At 41.7% G+C, this 23,389-nt stretch overlaps 1 protein-coding gene across 4 annotated transcripts in view; it reads left to right on the top strand.

The window, feature by feature from the left end:
* Positions 1-18,383, top strand: part of LOC133486442 (hyccin 2-like) — a 34,957-nt gene extending 16,574 nt beyond the window's left edge. The window contains exons 5-14 of one of the 4 annotated variants that reach the window (XM_061791580.1): positions 1,385-1,564; positions 3,620-3,700; positions 5,354-5,469; positions 5,897-5,992; positions 7,689-7,805; positions 12,834-12,921; positions 13,012-13,168; positions 13,287-13,307; positions 13,648-13,800; positions 17,729-18,383. In XM_061791580.1, the coding sequence (XP_061647564.1) occupies positions 1,385-1,564; positions 3,620-3,700; positions 5,354-5,469; positions 5,897-5,992; positions 7,689-7,805; positions 12,834-12,921; positions 13,012-13,168; positions 13,287-13,307; positions 13,648-13,800; positions 17,729-18,351 (1,632 nt within the window). In that variant the 3' untranslated portion in view covers positions 18,352-18,383. The remainder of the gene's footprint in view (positions 1-1,384; positions 1,565-3,619; positions 3,701-5,353; positions 5,470-5,896; positions 5,993-7,688; positions 7,806-12,833; positions 12,922-13,011; positions 13,169-13,286; positions 13,308-13,647; positions 13,801-17,728) is intronic. The other 3 variants (XM_061791582.1, XM_061791581.1, XM_061791584.1) reach the window with 3 other exon arrangements.
* The last annotated feature ends 5,006 nt before the right edge of the window (positions 18,384-23,389 follow it).

Here is a 23,389-nt window from a genome sequence, read left to right as displayed (position 1 = left end):
TGTATTGGAATGGGTGTAAAATGTCCAATTGTTAATTGTGGAATGTGCGCACGCCAAATTAAACATGGCGGTAAACATGCCAGGCTGAAAACACAACCTTTGTTTCATATATGTATACATGTATACATATACATACATGTATAGTGGTCCAACACTGTCACAACACTGATGCTAGTTTACCTCCAATTTGTTCATATTTCGGAACAATAATTCCCATGGGAAATAATGGAAATGGAAAGAAATTCTTCTTGGGTTAGTCATCATCATATAGTCTGTATTAACTGTACTGACAATGTTTTAAGTAACATTATAATATTCTTTAACTGCTGTACATTTGTAAAAAGAAGTACAAAATTGTGTTCCGTGCCCAACTTTATGGCGTGATGCTGGTATTGATGAAAATGGAGAGGAAGATTACTTTGGCTACTAAATTACACTTACTATCATTTACTTACTGTTGGCTTATTGTGCCTTTTAAATATATTGTATTGAGCAGGCAGGAAAGAGTTGCGTGTCCAGTTTTCCTACATCTGTTAAAATACATAAATTCCGACTCTATGGTCGCAATCACATTTTCCCAGTTTGCCATAACTGGTACCCTTCTGTGTTTGCAAAGACGTTGTGTGAGATGTTCACTGAGCTGAGGTATCATGAAAAATGTTTATTTATTTATTTTTCTGTTGTTGTGACTTTAACGGTGAACATTTAGACCAAATTGTGCGACCTCAGAGGTGTTCAACTGATGGAATTAGTTAAAAAAATAAATAAAAATAACAACATTTCTCTGCTTTCTGTACCAGCAACTTCACCTTCTACATTTTCTTTTGTCACTTGGAGACAATCTTTGATCAAAGGCCAGTGACACTCAGTGGTATGGCACATTTGACTACTTCATGGTCAAATTTGATGTCAACCCACTGCGGACTTAAATTAATTCTGAATCTCAGCTCTGTTTGTGCAATCCCATTAGTGAACCAATAGAGAGAGGATGTGCGCTTGTGTGTGTATATGTAAGAAATGGGTCGGTGTCAATGACCTGTTGGGCCAAAGTTGTTTTGTACGTGTACCTAAAAGTGCTCTTTCGACTCTTGAGTTAATCACCACTAAAAGTTCCCAAACAAGAGCACACTGGCTGCCTCTTTTAAGGCCAACCTGCCATTATGGTGATTTACTCACTTACCCCTCCACACTTCCTGTTATTGACTAGACTTTGCCCCCAAGACGCATTCGGTTATGTGAGGAGGATGAGTATTCATGTTAGAAGGCTATAATGCTCATACTGGGAAAAAAAGAGCGACCAGTGTGCGTTCAACCTTATCACATCAGAGTATTAGCTGTAGGCACGTATTCGCATGATCATACGCATGTCCCTTGATTCATCCAGCTATTGGAGCCCGTGTGCCACCAACTGTTCGAGCTGTACCGCAGCTCCGAGGACCGCCTGCGGCGTTTCACAATGCAGTTTCTGCCCGAGCTGGTATGGGTGTATCTGCGAGTCACGGCCAGCAGAGATCGTCAGAGCAATGGCTGCATTGAGGCCCTCCTCCTGGGCATCTACAACCTGGTGGGTGTCACTTTTCTCTGGCAGTATCCATGTGGATTCCTAAGCCTCGATTTCACCAAGCACTATGTCATTTTTCAGTGTTTACTTTGACCTGTCAGGTCCCACAATCACAGCACCTTTTCCTTGGGGGGTCCTGTTACAGTACTATGGTGTAGGTTTGCTCATGTCATATGGTTCCAGACACACTGCTGTCCATTGATTTTGAGCAACAGAGAATTTACACGTGCATTACAATGGAAGAATGAAGAGGGGGAAGAAAAAAAGTCCTATTGAAAACAAATATAATCATTATGATAGAGAGAGGTGTTGACATTTGTCATTTTTGCTGATTGTTTACAGCTAATGTCAGCACACAGCACTGTACCATGTCACATTCCCCTTTACTGAATTGAGCTGGATTCCTTAGGAGAATTTTGTCTAAAAGAACTGTTTCCCAACCTTCTTGTATTACGTTAGTAAAATTTCACAACACACCACCAAACAAAAATGGCAAAAAACGTGACACAGGTGGGACATGAGGCCTTTTTTTCGACCCCAACTCGACTCACATTATTGATTGTAATCAGCCTTTTAAATAACTCGAAATGTGGAATGTCTCTCAACATTTAAAATTTTTTTTTAAAATGGATATAAGATGAATGGATAGTGATTTTAATGTGGGAAATTCCAAGCAGCATAATAGCAAATCATCTTTAAATTCTCAGACGGGTGCATTTGTAAGACCTGCAAGACAACCTACAGGGAAAACCCCAGCTAATGGGCTGCGGTTTGATTGCATCACCAGGAAAGATCATCTTGAAAGTTTGCAAAGAGCGAGAGACAGAAACACGCCAATAGATCGCACTTCATTTCAGCCGATGCTGCTAAAAGTACATTCAATGCATAATTTATGCCTCTCATTCTGCACAAATTCAAACCAGTGAGGCACGGCCTGGACTAACTGTGTCAAGTGGAATGAATGATGCATTTTAACCTGTTTGGCATCGCAGTCTACTATAATCTAGATTATGGATCCTCTGAGGAATCAATGGTGGTTTTGTTAAAACTACGGACGACGTTTATGTCCTCAGATTATAAAAACTAACCATTTTGCCCAGAAACACAACTTAAATTTGCTTAGCTGAGCTTGCTTTACATTCTCAAGAGGCTTCACCTTTCCTGAATTCCTATCCACACTTTGAGAAGCGCTGATCTGATGATGGAATGCAACTATAGTATGTTTTCATCAGTCCTCACATGCTGAGAGACCGTAGGAAAAAGTGCTTTGATGACTTGTGTGAGACAGCACTTGCAATCCTCTTTAGCTGGTTTACAAGCTAAGGATGAATAACAAATGTCTATGCTTGATTTAAATAAATAAATGCTGCGGTACAATTGTATGAATGCACTTGATTATCATTTTGATTGAGATAGGATTTTGTCTCATGGAGTTACAGTATAAACAATCATGTACGAGGTCGTTCCCCAATGCTAATGTTGTTGAAATATAAATCTATCTTTTCACAATCGCTATGTATATATAATACTGTATTCAAAACAATGTAAGCAGACTTATAATGAACAGTCTGGTAAATTTAGCATTTTCTCATCATATCAAAACAAAATGAGCAGAGTAGCGAGGCAAATTTTGAAAAACATGACGTCATAAAACATTAGATTAAAAATGCCAAATTTGCATCACATTAAAAAGTCGAATTATCCATGAACTGTGCAACTGCTCTGACTCAGGCATCTACCTGTATATCTGATGTTTGCATATTGCATTGTGGCATAACGATGCAATTTATTGGGATATTGATGTTTTTGTGTTTGTTAGTTTTTTTACCCAACTTGCTTATTTGGTATTATGCCTGGGTGGTAAATCACTTATTCCTGTTTTTGCAATTCACTGATTCTATCAGGCATGGAGCTTCACTTCACCCTCGCAGTAGTGTGTCGTGCTGATTAAGTTTTGAAGACTTACAACCGTGACTGAGCATCAGGGACCAGATTGTTCAAAGAAATGCTCCATTGCTTTAATGACATGACTTCTCCGTCTTATTTTCCGTTTACCAGGAAATTGTGGACAAAGATGGCAACAGCAAGCTGCTTTCCTTTACGATCCCCTCGTTATCCAAACCATCGATTTATCACGAGGTGAGAACCCTCCCCCCCTCGCTCCCTGCCAAGTAAGCTTGTCCTCTACGATTTATATAAAAAAAAAAAAGGACAAACCATTCATTTAGGTTGGCACTAAAATGTTTGCACTTGCAGTGAGGCGTCTCTGGTGATTCACCACCTCCTTGCCTTGCAGCTCTTTGCTGAGCACAGTAATTCATTAACGCAGGTTTGAAGATGACACCCTGGAAAAGCGCACACAGGGAAAGGAGCTTGTTTCCACCTGCCCCAAAAGTCTATTATATGCTTTCATACGAGATGACGACATGGAATGTGCGTGCGCGATGGGGCTGGGTAAGATGGCAGAGTGTAGCGCGGGCTGAAGGCGATTTATAACCGTAATAACAAGCTTGAGAGGCTTGAGCGTGCATGCTGAGAGAATAAAGCAAACGTTGTTGGCATTAGCATACCCTTGAGTCGCTCCTTAAATGAATCCATCTTTCCCTGATAGCGTGCAATGTCCTGAAAAGAAAATATCTCTTCAATTTAGGGCTGATGTTAACTGTGGGCTTCACCACAATGGAGAGGTGATAAGAATCTCTTTTCATGCTATAATTACTTTCCACTCAGTTATCACCTGACTCTGCCTTGTTCTCGGCAATTAGTCAAGAGGCACTTGAAATACATTTGCGAATTCGCGAAATGTTCAGTTGCTGTTGCCACGAATGGCAGTATAATTGCTACGCTTTCAAAAATAGGGTTGTTACTCTTAAAATAAAAATGATTATATCAGTTCAGTCAGACGGGTCTAATTACAGAAAGGTGGCATATTTTGTGTGCTTTTAGTAAGCATTTGGAGCACATGCCGTAAAAAGGGTTTCTCGCTTTACGATGCTGCAGACATGCAACATTTCGAGGTCACGAACGGTGCGTGGTGGAAGAATACGTTGTCACGTGGCACAAGCAGGCACGCTCAGTTATTGCTTTACTTACTGTTTTCCCCATTTGATTGTTTTGTATTTATGTTCTCATACAAATATTTACTGTCATTCTGATTTCACCATAGCGCACACACACACACACACACACACACACGAGGTTATTTGAACTTGGTAATGCTTGGCCAAGATTCAGCCTCCCTCTCCTGTTCCCTGCTGGGCTGAGTTCACACTGTTCTCTAAACATTAGGGCTTCAGTCCCTTTGTCCGCTTCCACTTCATTATAGAAGGCTGCGTTCAGTTTTTTGTTTTGTTTTTTCTTTCCTATTGTGTAAGATGTCTGTTATCATTAATAACTAGCCAGAGGAGCGATTGTTTGAATTATAGGACATGCAGGGGTCCTCAGTTTACGACAGTTTCTTCCCCCGGCTGCAGTGGAACCCAAATTTGTACGTAAGTCGGAATGCGCCATAGTCTGTTACTCACCTATGCCGGAACAGAGATTCTAACCCTGAACCTCAGAACTGTGAGGCAGTTGCGCTAACCATTAGTTCACCACGCTGTTAATTGTACACTTTTTTTTTTAGCTCTCAACCTAAAAGATTTAGTTGATATAGAAATGCTTGAAAACTGCTTAAAGCTGACCTTGTGAAATGGTACCCTGTGTCAGGAATTTGAAGCACAACTTATTTTTTTTGTACATAGCATATAACATTTTAATTCATATTGCCTTTTGTGTTTTGTTTATGTGTAGCCTTCTAGCCTGGGCTCCATGGCCTTGACAGAGGGGGCTCTGTGTCAACACGACTTGATCCGAGTGGTGTACAGCGGCCTCCACCCTCAGAGAGAGACCTTCACAGCTCAGAACAGGTACTCTTGGAACACAGGGCAGCAAAATGTAATCAGCAGACTTCATCAGGACTGGGCCTTCCTTTGAGCAAATGTGGAAATCCATCTGTGAGACTAAAGTATTGTTGGTGACAAGAACTGCAAAGCCCCTCAAGGGTTGTCGCGCTGCTGTGATGATACACAGCCAGCCGTTTACCTCCACTGCACACGGTCGATTACAGGAAGTTCCTCTGGCGGTCTTGAGGACCTCCTGCATTGAGGTGGATGTGCACGCACTCCAAGGTGGAAGAATGCTGAATTTTACGGGCAGTGTAAAACGCTCCACCGATTGACCGGTGTACTGTATGTCAAGCTGGCGGGATATAAAAACCCAGCTCAGTCGTGCTGAAATATGAATACTGCGACGTGATTCTTAACCATCATTGTGACTTTTGTGTGCATTTTGCAGGTTTGAAGTTCTGTGTTTCCTTATGCTGTGCTACAACTCCGCTGTAGTCTATATGCCCCTCTCCTCCTATCAGTCAGTCTGCAGAATGAGCTCACGGTGAGGAATGCACGCATGGACAGAAAATACATACTGTAAATATCTTCCATCTCCTCTGCTGCCTCACATCTGCAGCACACTGCTTCATTACACTTTTGCTCTTTTATTTTTTATTTGTATTGCTATTAGAATTAGAATATCAATTTAATGTACAAACTGTGCAGCCTCATTGGGACAGATTGACTATTACTTTTCTCTGCTGAAACATTTATTGGTCAAGGTTTTTTCCAATAATGATGTCATCCTCGATGCTGTTCACAACACCTTAGGGAGCATATTTGCATTGTATAGTGCTGGGGCTTTCGCTAATACATTTTCTTGTATTATTTAAGAAAAGTCCATACCTATTGTACATATGGGCTAATAAAGAAAGTCATAATATACCAAATAAAAGCTCTGATATGATTGTGACGCGTCCTCATATGAATCTGACATCCCTGAATGAATAAAGTTTATTATCACAGGAGAACAAAAGGTATATATATTTTTAAACTCTTATGGCCGGCACGGTGTGCGACTGGTTAGCACATCTGCCTCACAGTTCTGGGGACCGAAGTTCAAATCCCGGCCCTGCCTGTGTGGAGTTTACATGTTCTCCCCGTGCCTGGGTGGGTTTTCTCCGGGCACTCCGGTTTCCTCCCACATCCCCAAAACATGCGTGGTAGGTTGATTGAGGACTCTAAATTGCCCTTAGGTGTGAATGGGAGTGCAAATGGTTGTTTGTTTCTTATGTGCCCTGCGATTGGCTGGCGACTGGTTCAGGGTGTACCCCGCCTCTCGCCCGAAGATAGCTGGGATAGGCTCCGGCAGCCCGCAACCCTAGTGAGGATAAGCGGTAAAGAAAATGGATGGATGGATAAACTCTTTTGACTTTTCTCTCTAATTAAACTTTGACTTTTATATCACAATTTTATGACCATCTTGTATAAATACGACTTTACTCTGCTAAGATTACACATTTTTAACCTGACAAAATATGTCTTTGGTCTTGTAAAGGACTTTTGTTTTTCAAGGTATGACTATTTTAATTACATTCCAACTTTTTTTCTGATTTTTTTTTTTTTATAAATTATTATTAATTTGAAACATTATTACTTTTTTCCCCCCGAAATAGGCATCTTTTTAATTCCCATGTGCACTTGGTAGTTATGTTTAATTGGCATTAGGATTTTGAGGGGGGTGCTTGGGAAATATTCTCCCTGTAAGGGGTCCCTGGAGCCAAAAGGTTTGAGAACTCCTGGAATAGTTGTTCCACTGTGTTAGGGGACTGCTATATGTTGTGACTTTTTAACCAGCTTTATAACTCTTTAACTCATTAATTTCTTTGACATGTTCTTGTGGCGACAGCACTTATCACCACACAATTTCTGAGGGAATTGCACTTTTACATTTTTCCGGCGATGTTTTGCAGTCGGTGAGAATCAATATTTGAGTCACAAGATGAGTGTTTCTGGTCTGGGGCTTTCATCAGTAACGCTCCCACTGCAGTGCGTACACTATTTCCGAATGACTGAAGACTTCAACGCTGCGAGCAGGCAGACAGACGACGCCTGGAGCGAGCTCACTTTAGACAGACGGCAAGCGGTGACTGCGGAGATTGCGGCACGCCAGAACTGCTCAGCCCTCTCGAGTCGAGCCTCCTCGTGAACACACAATGCTCACGACTGCTGTCGATGTGTGTGTGTGTCGTCCTCAGGTTGTGTGTCTGCGGTTTCCCACGGCAGCAGCAGAAACTCTGGAGGGAGCCTTGCAACCGCGTGCTCTTGGACCCTGAGTTCATGGTGCAGATGCTGACTGCTGTTTATCATGCCATGTAAGTGTCTCAGCCTATTGTCTATGCTAGGTACAATTGCACAATCTTAGGGGATTAAGCACAAGCCACAATTCTCCCTATGCAAGGACAATGGTCGGTTTTATTGACGGTTTCAGAGAGGTATTATCTTAAATATAGTGTGTATTTGTTATTGTGGTTGATGATACTCAGAGCATTTTTATTATTTTGTTTAATTACATGAGAGGATCACAATATTAGAAACGGTATGATGCAATGCAGACCTACACTATTGTAAACTGCAACCACAATGGTGAACATATTGTGAACCCTTTAAAGGACCCTCAAATTTCCATTGGTCCATTTTGTGCTCATTAGGGTCACAGGTGGTGTACACCCTTAACAGGTTGCCAGTCAATCGCAGGCAAACAACAATTCACTTTCACACCGATTTGCAATCTAGAGTGACATGCGAATTCCACACAGGGCCCAAGCCGAGATTCAAAGCCAGAAGCTCTCCACTGTGAAGCAGGCATCCGAATACTACCGCGCTGCTGGCACTCCATCCATCCATCCATCCATCCATCCATCCATTTTCTGAGCCGCTTCTCCTCACTAGGGTCGCGGGCGTGCTGGAGCCTATCCCAGCTGTCATCGGGCAGGAGGCGGGGTACACCCTGAACTGGTTGCCAGCCAATCACAGGGCACATAGAAACAAACAACCATTCGCACTCACAGTCATGCCTACGGGCAATTTAGAGTCTCCAATTAATGCATGTTTTTGGGATGTGGGAGGAAACTGGAGTGCCCGGAGAAAACCCACGCAGGCACGGGGAGAACATGCAAACTCCACACAGGCGGGGCCGGGGATTGAACCCGGGTCCTCAGAACTGTGAGGCTGACGCTTTGAGTGCCGCTGCTGGCACTCAAATTTTAAAATATAAAATTGAAAGAAACACACACACACACACACAAATTAAAATAACGTTTTCAAAAATTACATCAAATTTGCATTATATTCATAATATGATAAACCAGTGTATTATACTTTATAGTATTATAAGTAGGATAAACCAGTGTATTATACTTTATAATATTATAATAATGACAAACCAGTGTATAATACTTATACATATATACTTTTAGATAGCGACCTTGCGAAATATTCTCACCAGAGCCATACCCGTTTCCACAATTACTGTATTTTCACGACCATAAGGCGCACCGTATTAAAAGGCGCAGTCTCAGTTACGGGGTCTATTTCTGTATTTAACACACACATAAGGCGCACCGTATTATTGGGTGCAGGCATGGTAAAACATTCACTAGCTTAAATAATACGGTAGCATGCATGCACGCTAAAACAACGTTTTTAAAAAGGCAGTGGGAGCAAAAGTGAGTTCGCTTGTACTTTGTTGAAGTATTTAACCATGGACTCGCGTTATTTTTTTTTTTTATCAATCCTCATCCACAAATCCATCAAAGTCTTCATCTTCTGTATCCGAAATGAACAGCTGGGCAAGTTCTCCATCAAACATGCCAGGTTCCCTCTCGTCATTGTCGGAGTCAGTCTCGTTGCGGTGCAGCTCCTCAGAAATGATGCCGGCTTTTACAAAAGCTCGAACAACAGTGCAAGCAGACACGGTAGCCCAAGCATCCACAATCCATTCACAAATTGTGGCGTAAATCGCCCGGCGCTGCATTGCTGCAATCCATTGCTCGAGTTGGTCTTCCAACTCGGGCCACCTCGCCTTGTTTCCGCGGAAACTCGGCTTCGTTTTCCTGCTTCCTCCACTTGCGAACCATGGATTCGTTGATCTTGAATTCTCGCGCGGCTGCTCAATTCCCATGTTTCTACGCGTAACTTAAAGCTTGTAGTTTAAACTGTGCTTCGTAAGCGTGTCTCTTTGTAGGTGCCGTTTTCGACTGCGGTCAAGCCAGCCTCCACTCGTAAAGTAGCAGTCAAGCCACCCTCCTCTAATTTTGTTCATACTAGGCATTACGGTAATAGGTCGCCAACTCGCGGCGAAGGGAGAAAGGGCTAAAAAACTTGTGATTGGCCAAATACGGCCCCTTGCCATATATATAATATTACAGGCAGAATATTTGATACAATCCTTGTATTGGATCTCATTAATCACGCAGGTGTACCCGATGCTGTGGCCAAAGAGTGGAGTGTCGTTAGCTCGGTGGAAGCGATCTTGCCGGGTTTAAAAGCTGTCAAGCACAAGAATCCATTTGTTGTTGTGTGATTGTGTGTCTACTTGACCCATGTAGACAGACTACTCTCCAATGTAGCATACGCTATCGTGGTGCCAAGGACCGACGGTCCTCTCATCGCAGGCTGATTACATCAGCAATGCACCAGGGGAGCAGGTGATTGCATCCCTCATGGGAATTGCCGATGCAAAGCTGATTACGGCCTCCTCGATGATATCTTGTCCTTAGCGAGGGGGGCCCCCGATCTCAAAGTGACCCGATTCAGCACTATTTAGCGTGAAGTGCTAAGGCGAGTGTGACCAATCTACTCTTGGCTTAATTTTTCTCCCCAGGAGCCCCAGCAGCAATCAGGAGATTGTTCAGACAAAGACTGCATATGTGTGTGTATGAAGAGAGAGAGAGGGATGGATAGAAATGTTTTGTGTATTCTTTTTTTTGTATTTTTGTATTTATTTATTTTTACTAATCCCAACCACCTAATTTCCATGCCCTGCTTTCACATGCATCCTTAGCTCAGACAGGCACATGAAGCTTCACAGTACATGCAGAGACCTTGGCCCTGGCTGAGGAGGACACACTGGGATTTAGGTTAATATGTCCCCAATGATTCAGTGTGACATGAAGAGAGGGAGGTGGCGACAACCAAAATAAACATCAATCTGGCCGTTCTGTTGTCATGGCAGGCTTTAAAATACAATTTTCTCAAATGTTCCCAGTCCTCTTCAAATTAAAATTCATTCATTCATTCCCCCCCCCCATCTTGAGGATAAAGGGAACATAGTGCCTTTGTACTTTGAGGCAGGATCAAACAGAACGACGCTTTCTCCAATGTGTTCATGTAGTCACGCTTATTATGGTTGATAATATTGATGCACAAGGGATCTGCGTATTAAATAAATGAACTCATAGGATGACTTTTTCTTGAAGCAAATGAGGCAAAATGGAGTGTGTTACCTGGCTACAACCAGCAGTGTCGCCGATGATTCAGGCTCAACTAGTTTGCTGTCTAAAACGTGTGACGTCAACTATGGGAAGTTGCTTCCACAAAGGCCTCTCTCTCTATGGCACAACGTCTTGTCAATACAACAGTGGCATAGAGCTCAGAACATCCTTGCAAATACTGTATGTTTAAAATAAAAACATGAATCTCTCAGTTGTTTTCTTTCCCCCATAGTGGATCAATGTAGTCAAATCCCTAATATGTACACAGCAAATTGAATAAAGTTAGCAAATTGCTAAGTAGTATTTACTAACTTGTAATTTTAGCACAAGCGATATTTTGATTTAATACACTGGAAAATTACAAGGGCATCGTAATAAATTTGATTAACGTAGAAAAGCTAATTTCGATTTTTCACTTTGAAAAATGAAACTCGCATTTAATACAGGAAAATGCCACATGGGCTCAGGAACACTTCATAAAACCAATGTCAGTAAATGCAGTTCGGCGCTGCATCCGGAAATGCAACTTGAAACTCTACTATCCAAAGCAAAAGCCATTTATCAACAACACACAGAAACGCCGAGCTCATCTTAGGTGGACTGATGCAAAGTGGAAAAGGGTAACTTACACATCTGTGAAGGCACTATTAATGCTGACAGGGACATACAGGTTTTGGAGAAACATATGCTGCTCTTTTTCATGGATGCACCTGCTTATTTCAGCAAGACAATGCCAAACCAAATTCTGCACGTGTTACAACAGCGTGGCTTTGTAGTGAAAGAGTGCGGGTACTAGACTGGCCTGCCTGCAGTCCAGACCTGTCTCCCATTGAAAATGTGTGGCGCATTATGAAGCGTAAAATACGACAACGAAGACCCCGGACTGTTGAACAGCTGAAGCTGTACATCAAGCAAGAATGGGAAAGAATTCCACCTACGAAGCTTCAACAATTAGTGTCCTCAGTTCCCAAACGTTTATTGAATGTTGTTAAAAGAAAAGGTGATGTAACCCAGTGGTAAACATGACCCTGTTAATGATTATTTGCGAAAAACAATAAAGTTTATCAGTTAGTATCTTGTCTTTGTAGTGGATTAAATTAAATATAGGTTGAACATGAGTTGCAAATCATTGTATTCTGTTTGTATTTATGTTTAACACAACATCCCAACTTCATTGGAATTGGGGTTGTACTTGGCAAATAAAGACGATTCGGATTCTAATTTCTATATCCAAAATAATTTTGAATGAGTAGGTAATATTTAAAATTCTTGAGATGTTAAATTTGGGGTTATTGTTTGCTGTAATCATCAGTTCAGTTAAAACGATACAATCATGAAGTATATCATGCTATGTGTAGCAAATCTATAAATGAAGTTCACTTTTTGTTATTGAACTACTGAAATACATGTTTTCCATGATATTCAAACGTATTGAGGCGCACCTGTGTATGGTATGCACTTACTGACTGTAGCATTCAGGTGCCACAGCCAGAAATATTTTGGTGGGGAGGCCGAGGGACCTGGACACCACATAGCTCCGCCCGTGGTAGCATTAGGGAGAGAGGGATTAATGTACCAGTGTGTTTATGATTGTGGTATTGTGTAGTTTTCTGCGCTACATCAAATTGGGAACAATATTTTCCAATATTTTTTATGCCTTTTTAGCTTCACGAGAGGGACAAAAAGTAAGCATTTTTCCCAGGAACGGCAACATTTTGGGCTGGATTTCATGAAATTGCAGTAAGTTAGCAAGCCATGAGTTTTGTCAATTCGAAAAGAATCTTCCTTTGTCACTATTAGCCGCAGTATAACTAAAAATAATTCAGTGGTCGTGTAACACGCATAAAGGGCATTTGTCAGAGAACGTCATCCTTGACATCGTCTCGTGTGTCTGTGTTGTTGTTGTAGATACAATGGTGAGTGGGAGATGGGTCGGGAAGCTCTGGAGGATGTTCTGTACAGAGCCCAGTTGGAGCTTTACTCCCAGCCTCTCCTGGTAAGGTTAAACAGTTGCCTCTGTCCATTGACCCCCTTCAGCGTTAGTTGCTTGGCCGCCATGTTGACGTCCCTTTGCGCCAACCCACAGCTGGGCAACGCCATGAAGAATTCTCTGCCAGACAGCGCCCCGAACGAGCCGCAGGGGCGCAAGGTTCTGCAGGTGGAAGTGACCCCCACCGTTAGCCGCATTTCCATCTCGGCTATCACCACCGCCTCGATCCGACGCCACCGCTGGAAGAGAGAGGGTAAGGCTACGGGAACAGACGGCACGCTCATGAGTTACCATTTTTGCCCTCATATATTTATCACCATATGAAAGAAATGCAAATATTTATATTTATGATGTTTTCCAATGTGTGAAAGGCCACAAGAAGGACCTTTTAGGTGAGAAAATGATTTGAATCATTTTATGTTGGTCCTGAGCAGTGAGAAAAAAATTCCATCACACCATTAGCACTGTGCAAAATGGTGTCGCCTGTCACTTACTGTAGTTGTCATCATGTAGTTTGTCTTGACTGCTTTGTATTCTTTCTTCACCCACCTCATCCCCAAGAAAGTCATGACAAAATGGTGCTTGCAGATTGTACCGCCAGTAGTAGGTTGCTTTTAGAATTGTAGCTTTTATTTGTTTTCATAAACTAAAGTAAATTGATGAGACCAGAGGCGGTTGAGGCCCGCCGCCACTAAAGAACCACATTTCCCCGTCTGTGTTGTTGACTCCCAGATTGTTTTGACTACTCGAGCGATGCAGTGTTGAGCGTCACCGTCACTCGTCAAAGCCCCGCCCAACACCCATCAGCCATTGAGCAGAGAGACGGGGGCCCTCACAGCCACCATCACCACAGCAGCAGCGTTATTCCCCCCATCACACTCGAGGGTAGGGCACAGGGGCGGACACCCTGAGCAACAACCACCCAAAACTCATCCTCTTCCTCCCCTTCGTCCGCTTTGCGCGATTTCTCTTTGCTGCCTCTGCATTCCCCCATAGTACCCTTCAGCCCCAATTTCACCGAGCGAGTACACTTCAGTTCAGTTCAGTTCACATTTTTCAAACAATTCAAAAGTTGTGAAGGATATGAAAACAACATAATCACTTTTTGCCGTCCCTGCTCTGGGTTGCCAGCCTTTTCCTCTGCACAATTCCAATTCTGTTTTTCCTGTACAGCAGGAAATTGACAAAACCAGGCCGCAATCAATGCACTAGTCAGAGCGAGGCTAATAAAGAACACATCTCGGCATGTAGCTGTTGGTTTGATGTATTTTATTCAGGAGGAGACCAAGGGCATCAAGCAAAGGCATCATGCTACTACATTAGCATGTATATCTGTTTTTGTTCCAGCACCTCCTCAGATGTCAACAAAACACGGCAGCACCAAATGATTTTTTACCAATGAATGACTAGCAGTGGTTTACGTCGCCCATATTGGTAACTGGTTGTCACCTTGGCTGACCAGGTACTAAAAATAGTACCTCGTGATATCTTGTAGTACCTGTTTTTGTCTGTGGAAAAGCGTTCGTAGTTGTTTTAAATGAAAAGCGCTTTTCCTCATTTGGGTGACTGAGCTGGTGCTTATCCCAGATGACTTTGGGTGAGGGACGGGCTACACCCTGGCTCCAGATTGTTTTTGTTGTTTGCTCTTTCTTTCTTCTTCAACTAATTCTTTTAGCTGGTTACACTGTCTGCTCAGTTAACGTGTGATGTCACACTATGTAGCCAGCTGTTGTCGTCCAGCTGACATAGCCCGTAGTGAATGGAAAACGCAAACCAGATGTGTTCCAAACCAAACCGTGCTGAACTGAACTGTACCGCTTGGTGGAAACGTGGCTTTAATTTGTCCACACCCTTAGCTAACAGCCCGCCGCTTTTTGCCCGACAAAAGTAGAAGAGCTGCCAATCCTGGCTGGGAAGGAAGTGAGGCCAGTGGCCTTGTTGCATGGGCCTGTCAAATCCTCTGTTTTCTTCCCTAAGCGTTCATTCTTTCTTTGGCCCTTGTCACTCACTGAGTCATAAAGACTGTCTTTCTCATGCTTCTAAGTACATCAAGTAGATCCATCCATTTTACATGACTGGCAGAGCACCTGACGTCTTGCTTCCACGCTGCGGTTCACCGCATCCCTTTTTCAGATCGCTCAGCCCCACGCATTCATATGAGCGACTCTCCATTTTGTTTTGCAGTCCAGCAGCGTTAGTCATTACCAGCGCAGCCCTCTGCCATGTCACGTTACTCCCTCGGCTCAGTGAGTGGGAACGCGCCCGCAGTCATGCATGCCCGTGCTTCAGCAAACTTTCCAGAGTGCCTCCAGATACCTAACATGATACGTGACAAGGTCAAGTGAATAACATGGTCGGTATTAACAAAATGTCAAGCAGTGCAATGCAAAACCACTAATTACTCTGGTCTACCATGCAGCCCATTTTGTCTCGTTCAATGTCTCTTCATTTCTTTGTTTGCTCTTTGCAATTGAACCCTTGACATGAATGAAGGTCAGAAGGTACTGCTGAGTTGACTTTGCATGATCTTTTCCTTGAAAGTTGCTTCTGCAGCTCTTTCAGTGGGGAGACCTGTGAAGAAGGATCTTTTTGTTACTAACTGTATTGCATGCACGTGTCACGCTCTTATGTACACTAGCAGCTCTGCGGGAATCGATAGGGTGCACGAAATTGCACAATGTTTCAAGGTTTTAGCCGTTTCATATGGACGGTGGAGGAAATCGATTGTAAGCTTCTATCGTGACGGGGGGGATCACAAATAATTAACTTTTTTTGACACGTACATCAATTTACCGGTGTGAGAGAATTTCCATCAGTACTGCAAGAGAGCTTTTATTTATATTGTTTTACAGAAAGAAAGACATCGTAAATCACACAGGTTAAATGTCACTAATTTATGATGGATTGAAGTGCCAGGCAAAAACATGTATGCCCTCCAGCCATAATATTATGACCACTTGCACAATTAATGAGATCCTATACAAGAGCTGTATCAAATATTCTGAACAGACTATAATGAATAATACTCAGTTTTGCCAGATGTACATTTGTTTATTCCGTTTAGTATTCTTCTTGTAGTTTGCAATGGTGTATAACTGCACTGCATCATAATCAGATTTGTTCGGAACATTTAGGATTTATGTAACTAATTGAGGTACCCGCAATAAGAAACATTACGTATTAGTAAATGAATACATTTTGTTGTAGTAGCAAGGGCAGAGGATTTTTTTTTTAACCAATGAATGCTTTAAATATATAATAAACATTTGTTAGCATCATCCATTTTTTACATTTATTTTATTTAATATAGCCCTTAGGCCTTTATAAGAACTAGAATTGCCCCTTATGGGAAAATGGTACCTCACCCCGCAGCTTAAGTTACCTGTCTTCTGTGGAGACATTTTCAACATTGTGGGCTCACAGTCTCTATTTTTTTGTTCTTCAACCCCAAACCCATCCAATCATGACTCTATGGAATCTTAGGGTGGAACAGAACCATTCCAGTGAAATTGGAAGCATAAAATTGTCCAAAATGTCTTGAATTAAGATTCAATGGTGATAATGTCTGATTGACTGATTAATTAAGAAGTGCATCTCTACGACGGTCTTGGACACATTTGAAGCGTCCCGTTTTCGGTGTGAGAGTGCTCGCCGATGTCGCCTTGCACACTGGCCCAGTTGCCTCGCCGGCTTGTCAGCACAAAGCGACATGTTATCAATCCCGTGAAGCGTTTGGAGCGGCCTCTGGCCTCTCCGCCGATTAGCGAGCTGGACTCGGCCGGCGAGTCATGTGACGAAGCGTTTGCCGCAGGAGGAATAAATGATGGGATTCGGCTGGAGAGCATGTGTCTTCGACCGCCCTCGTGCTTTTTGCATGTGAACACGGCCCCCTTTTCTGCCCTGTCTGTTTAGCTTGCTCGTCCCAACAGTGCATGATGGGAGACAGACGGCTCTCTTTCTTGACTATGCTTTTTTTCCCTGTCTTTTTCCCTCCTCTTTAACCAAAGAATAAGGTTGTTCATTTGTTTACATGAAACCTGAGCCTGATGTGAACTTATTGAACTATCACTTACCACACAATTATAAACAAATATATTTTGGGTTGAATACAGTACCGTGCAAAAGTCTTGGGCCAACTCAAATTTTCTTAACTACACAGCAGTTATTTTGACTAATAAAACCATAAATAGTTGGACTTGTATTTCGAAAAGCAGCTTCACTCATGTCACAGTACAGCGGAGCCTCGATGGTTGAACACTCAACTGCGTGTTTCTAAGCCGAATGTCAAGAGCATGGATGAGATTACAGTAGACAGGACGCCCATGGGTCATTTATCAAGAGTGTGTAGAACAGGTTCTAAGTTTGTTCGTAGGACTGACATTTAATATGTGGCCAAGTAAAAAAAAAAAAAAAATTAAAAAAATCTGTATTTATCGAATGTGCAGGCACCTGTCGCACGTAAAACAAAGTAGATAACTTACACGGGGGGAAAAAAAAAAAAGCAAAATGGATACATAACTTAGGTGTAAAAAAGGTGCGCTGTTCATGGCACTTAAGCCTATAGTAGCTACCGTAATTTTCTGTGTTGTCATCATAGCTAAAACTGTGCCCTAAGACTTTACACAGCACTGTGTAACATCACATGACTTGGCTCCAGGTCAGTATGTTCTCCATTGAATTATTCCTTTTCTATTGTTGCAGCGTTAATGACGGCGTATGGTCTGAGAGCCACTAAACAACGTGGTCATATTATTTTGTTCTGTTGTTACTTAACACTAAAAAAAAAAAACCCACACAAATGTGATCAACCTAGATGCAGACGGTATGAGCGGTGGCGAGGATTCCTTCAACGCGAACGACCCAGACGAGGGCTTCTCCTCCGGAGCGTCCAACAGCAGCCAACCATGCGGCACCAGGGCAGGCGGCGGCGGTGGCGGTCCGAGGGCCAGCAGCCTGAGCAGCGGCGGCAGCAGCATCAAGAAAGCCATCACGGCCAGACTGTCCCGGGACAAGGAGCGAGACAGGCCCGAGGCGGCAAAACAGGCAGATGCGTCAGTGGAGGTCAAACGACAGCATCAGAGGAACCAGTCGCCCCCGGCCAGCATCCAACTCGACGCCATCCGGCTGAGTCCCATCAAGAAGCACTTGAGCTTCCCCACCGGACCCCCGCTGGTACGGACTGGCAGCGCCTCCTCCAGCAAGTCTTTTGACTGCATGGCCTTCAACCTGAACGGCGGCAGACGGGAACAGGAGGGCGGCGAAGGCTCGGACGAGGACGGCGGGCGTCCCGCCGGCGGCTCCCACCGCCACTCCACCGTCAGCTTGCAGGAGGGCCACCTGATCAGACCAGAAGACCCTCTCCTGTCCCCCGGGGCTCCCCTCACCAAGCAGTCCCGCTCCCCCAGCTTCAACATGCAGATCATATCACAGGTTTAGCATGGAGCGTGGATATAAAAAACGTCTACACAGTCCTGTTCAATTGCCGGTTTTTGCGATATAAAAAAAAACAGAGCAAAATAAGTCATTTCAAAACTGAAACAACTCAATTGAAAACAAAAATTACATCTTTAAGAGGTAAGTAAAAATAAACAACTGCGATAATGTGGATGCACAAATGTAGAAGTGGTGGACACCCTCTTATAACGGGGGACTCCCTCTAATTAACCCCATATAACGTTCAGCTGTTTAGTAGGCTGTTCCTGACATTTTCTGGCTTTCTAGCAGAAGCCAGAAGGTTTTTTTTTTTGATAACACGGACTGATATTTGGAACTGTTCATAAGTTCCAGCTGAAGATAAACAGTTCCAAAGCATTACATTGCCCCCACCAGACTTCACTGTAGGTGTATTGTGTTCTTTTGATGATTGTTGTGTTTGCGCCAAACACCTTTTAGAATTATGGCCAAAAAGTTTTTTTGTATATATATCACAAAAAGTTGCCATTCGAACGGGGGTGTGTAGACTTTTTATATCCACTGTTCGTGTGTGGATGTGTCTGTCTACATCTTCAATTCTGGGAAAAGGTAATTCCAGACTCCTTAAACAGGAAACATGTTGGCCGGATTCCAGGCAAGGTGTGGAGTGGTTCAATAACATTTCACCTTTCGTTTGCGTCAACATTCAGTCAGCAATAACGCTCACGCGGAGAGGCGCCGTTGCTCTTTGACCTCTTCATCCCCTAACCCGTCATTCCCGGGCTCACGTGCAATGGCTCTCGCTCGATAAATCTTCCTCCTTAATTGCTGTTTTTAAAAAAATATATATATATTTTTTATTTTTTTTAAAATCAGGAATATAATAATATTGGTTTAAGGAGATTTAAGTTTTTTTTTTTTTTTTTTTTTTAAGGTGACAAGCCAAAGAAAGAAGCTAGGATGTTTGTAAGTCAACTTGTTTATTTTTTATGTTCATAGTTCAAACCGTGCTGTCAAACCAAACTGGGAAGAGGCCCAATTTGTTAACTGGACTTGAGCAAATCACTACTGAGGTCATTATTAGTAAATCTGAAGAAATATATATATATATATATATGGAGATGTGTGTGTGTGTGTGTGTGTGTGTGTAAAGCATTATGGACAGGTTTATGCAGTTTAAACAAATCACTGAGTGGGCCCTCAGCATCAGCTCTTCATGCTGGCCTTTGTCTGCCCTCTAGTGGCGAGTGGCTTTCATAGCATTCATTTTTTTGCTCTACCTCATCATGTGTTGATTCACCTGTCTGCTGGTCAAAGAGCCGATTGGCTTGGAACACTAGGCGCTTAAGAGAGTTCCTGCCATCTATTCGGGGTCATTAGAAACAATTGGATCCTTTATTTGCTCATTTAAAACACATACACTGCCATTGACGGCTTTAGAAGTCAAATATCCTTAAGGTGTCTTATTTTTTTTCATAATCGTTTTCTTTAGTAAGTGCAATTGTTTGACTGGGCTCATCATGCATGGAGTTGCCTGCACGCTGTCTGCTCGCCTTACGTCGACCTCCCCTCAACGAGGCCCGCATGCTCGCCAACCCCCAAGTGTCGCCCCCCTCACCCCATCCTATTTTTCACCATACGTGCCAACACACATCCTGTCCTTAAATAACTTATTTGCTCGCCTGTCTTAAGTTGAAGACCGTTTTGATTTTATTGTTATTATTTTGTCATAGTTGAGGGACAAAGTTGCAGTGTCACATTTTCTCCACCACTAGTGTACATAACAACACTTTGATGACCTTGAGGTCATACTGTGTGTTTGAAAGGAGGTCACATGGGGATTGTACATACGCGTTGGCTGTAAATGACCCGGGATGACTTACGTGAACCGGATGGATCGGTCTCGATTATCTCTCAGTGTCCGCTCTCGTAAAATATGCATGTTGGCATTGCAGGAAATTAACAACTACCATCACTTCCACCGATGATGCCCAAGTCATAGTACAGTGGAACCTTCAAAGTCCAACTCGATCTGTTCCGAGACGCTGTTTGACTTCTAACTTCTCATTTTAAAGCTCATCTAAGGGGAGAAATAATGGAAATTAAACTCTGGCTGTCATAAAACCTTCATAAACTGGACAGATAATTTTTTAAAGGAGATATTTTGCCCGTTTTTAGGAGGCAGCAAGTGTGAGATTATATACCCCGCCCCCTATATACTGCTGGACCAATGGCGAATCAGCCTTTCAATACCATGACAACTACAGCGATTTCTACTTGCAAGAGCATTTTTACTCGTGGAGGTAGCAGTTTATGCAATAAACACATCATGTGTCGCGTATCCGAAGTCAACACTGTTAGATAACGCTAATCTGCGCAGCCAGCAAAGTTCGGTGCAGGTCTCCTTCCATTTTGGCTTTGTGTTTTTGACAGTGTAGTTGCTTGAAAATGGCTCTGGATCTTGTTCTTCACTTGATGAGTGGGCAGGCACTATAGAGACAACTATTTGTTTACAAACCGTTAAAAGTCAATTTTCCACGATGGATCCCTTTTAAGTGACAGTTTAAAAGTTTGAACGGTCATACAAATGCGAATTGAAGGGAACCACCACATAATAAAACTAAAATAAAGTACTACTGACAGACACTCAATGGAGGGAGAATTTTGGACTGGAATACTGTCACCTAGGACATTTTATAGGTATTGATGGTTTGTTGACTTTTTTTTTTTTTTTTTTTTTTTTTTTTTGGGGGGGGGGGGGGGGGGGGGGGAACAACTTCAGAGGTTCCAAAACAAATTTTCCCATGGAAAATAAGGGAAATGGAAATTTGTTCCAGGGTCATCCTGCGGTCATTCTAAAACCTTCATTAACCGCACAGCCGGTGATATTTGAACATTTTAACATTCTCAACTGTCATACAAAGACCACAGTATCATTAAACTAAAATAAAGTAAAACGACTCAACCTTTGACGGTACCTGACGTGTACGACTTTGGAGGTTCCACCGTAGGTTTCATTTTTGCCCGGTCCAAATGATTTCAAAGTTCATTTCGAGCGTTGCATGTGTGACAAACCTTTAGTTTTCAATCATTGTGATGCACTTTAATCCATCCACCTTTCAAGAACATTATTAAAAATGATGATTCTTTATATAAAATATATATGTATATGTGTATACACTCAGTGCAGGGTTTTTAGTCTCTATTTTTCTGTGATGTCACATCCCCAACGCAGTACTGTTTGTCTTCTATCGCAACAGTTGAAGCTATTTATTGATTCTTTTTCTTTTGATGCTAAAAAGTTGATAAAGTCCCAGAGGGTCTCAGGAGTTTATTTTAACAAAAAAACAAAACAAACACAAAAAAAAAAAAAAACTAATTTGAAGACTTGGCAGCACCAAATCTTCTGTTCTCGTCGTCTGAATGGAATTCTATGCAACATGTGTCCCCTCACCTGCTCCTCGTGCTGGATTTCATGAATCCAAATGCGGCGAACGCTCTCCGCCTCCGACGCATGTGCGACCATCCTCAGCATTTGTCACGTGAACGCCTCCTCAAAGAGCGAGGGCAGGGAAGAGGGTCCCACTTGGACGAAAAAGATGCAAAGTGTGAAGAAGACCTGGACTCTTGACGCTCTGTGTACATGGAGAGAGACTTATTTTCAATCGTTTAAATACAAAAGTGTACAAAATGGAGAGAAAGTCTGTAGAGGGAAAGAAATTGATCTGTATATTGTTGAATAAATATTGTGATGTAAGAGACTGAAATGTCTTTTTTTAATACACGTGTAGCTAAATAGAATTATGGTAGAAAAGTAAATTTTATTTAGTAGTTCAATTTAAAAAGTGAATATTGTACGTATGTGTTCATTAAACAGGAAAATACTTTTCAGAAGGACTATTCCTTCCTAATTTCTAGATAAAAATCATTTTGATTATTTATTATGCAATATTCATATTTGTTTTGAGATGTCAAATTGTGTGTTTTTATTAGCTGGAAGCGAAAATCAAAAATACATTTAAAAAAAATTTATGAAATGAAATATTTGACTTTTTGAATTGAACTATGAAAATAAATCATAATTTCGCACAATATTCACATTTTTTGAGGTTCATCTAAGGTACATTGGCACACCTACATATAAAAAATAATGCATAAAATTCTGCCACAGCAACAATAACATTGTTCATATTGTAATTTTAGTTGCCTCATTTGAATGCACGACAGCAGCAAAATTATCAGTATTTAAAAATGCACTTTTTTCGTTGCCAACGAACCATTCAAGTTAAAAAAATAAATAACTCCAACTAGATTTAACTTTGTATAGTTAATAGATAACTGGTAGTTTGCTGCCATCGTGTGGTAGTTTATGGAAATGTTCCAGAATTTTTATTTAGTCCCTTGTTTTTTATTTATTATTATTATTTATTATACACAGGGAACATTTGCAAATTTATTATGATTTTCAAAAGGACTTTATTCCGTTTGGAAATTTTAAATTAATTACAATTTTTTAAACTTTATTTTGATACAATTGAAGCGAGCTACATTTTTTCTTGTCAACTTCAATCAATATCGTTACATTTTTATTGACACTACTGATGGGAATGAGAATTTGATTTTATTGTGTTTTATGTTTTTATTTAGACACAGTTGAAAGGAAAGAGCATTCACTATTAATCCGATTGTCAAGATGAATTTCCTGCAGAAAAATATAATTTTAGTTCAATTTGTTTGAAGGGAGTGGGTCACTTTCATTCCTGCAGACCAGTACCATATTTGATTTTAAATTACAAGAATAAGCATTTTATGACAGATATAATAATAATAATTATTATTATTATTTTGCTATTAAATGCTCTTTAAACTATAATCTCTGCAGGTAATTATTTAATTTTATTTCAATTTTATTGCATTCAAAGGAATCAGTTACTGCTGTTTTTGTTTGGTTGTTAACATACTTCCATCAGAAGAGTAACGTTTTATTTATTTATTTTCAATGTCACTCCTGATAGGAAGGAGTGTTTAATAATCATAAAGATTCCCTGCAGACTAAAATAAT

Source organism: Phyllopteryx taeniolatus, chromosome 12 (assembly GCF_024500385.1).
Source record: "Phyllopteryx taeniolatus isolate TA_2022b chromosome 12, UOR_Ptae_1.2, whole genome shotgun sequence".
Lineage (NCBI taxonomy): Eukaryota > Metazoa > Chordata > Actinopteri > Syngnathiformes > Syngnathidae > Phyllopteryx > Phyllopteryx taeniolatus.
The sequence above is the reverse complement of the archived record's forward strand: the minus strand, read 5'-3'. Positions and strand labels throughout refer to the sequence as shown.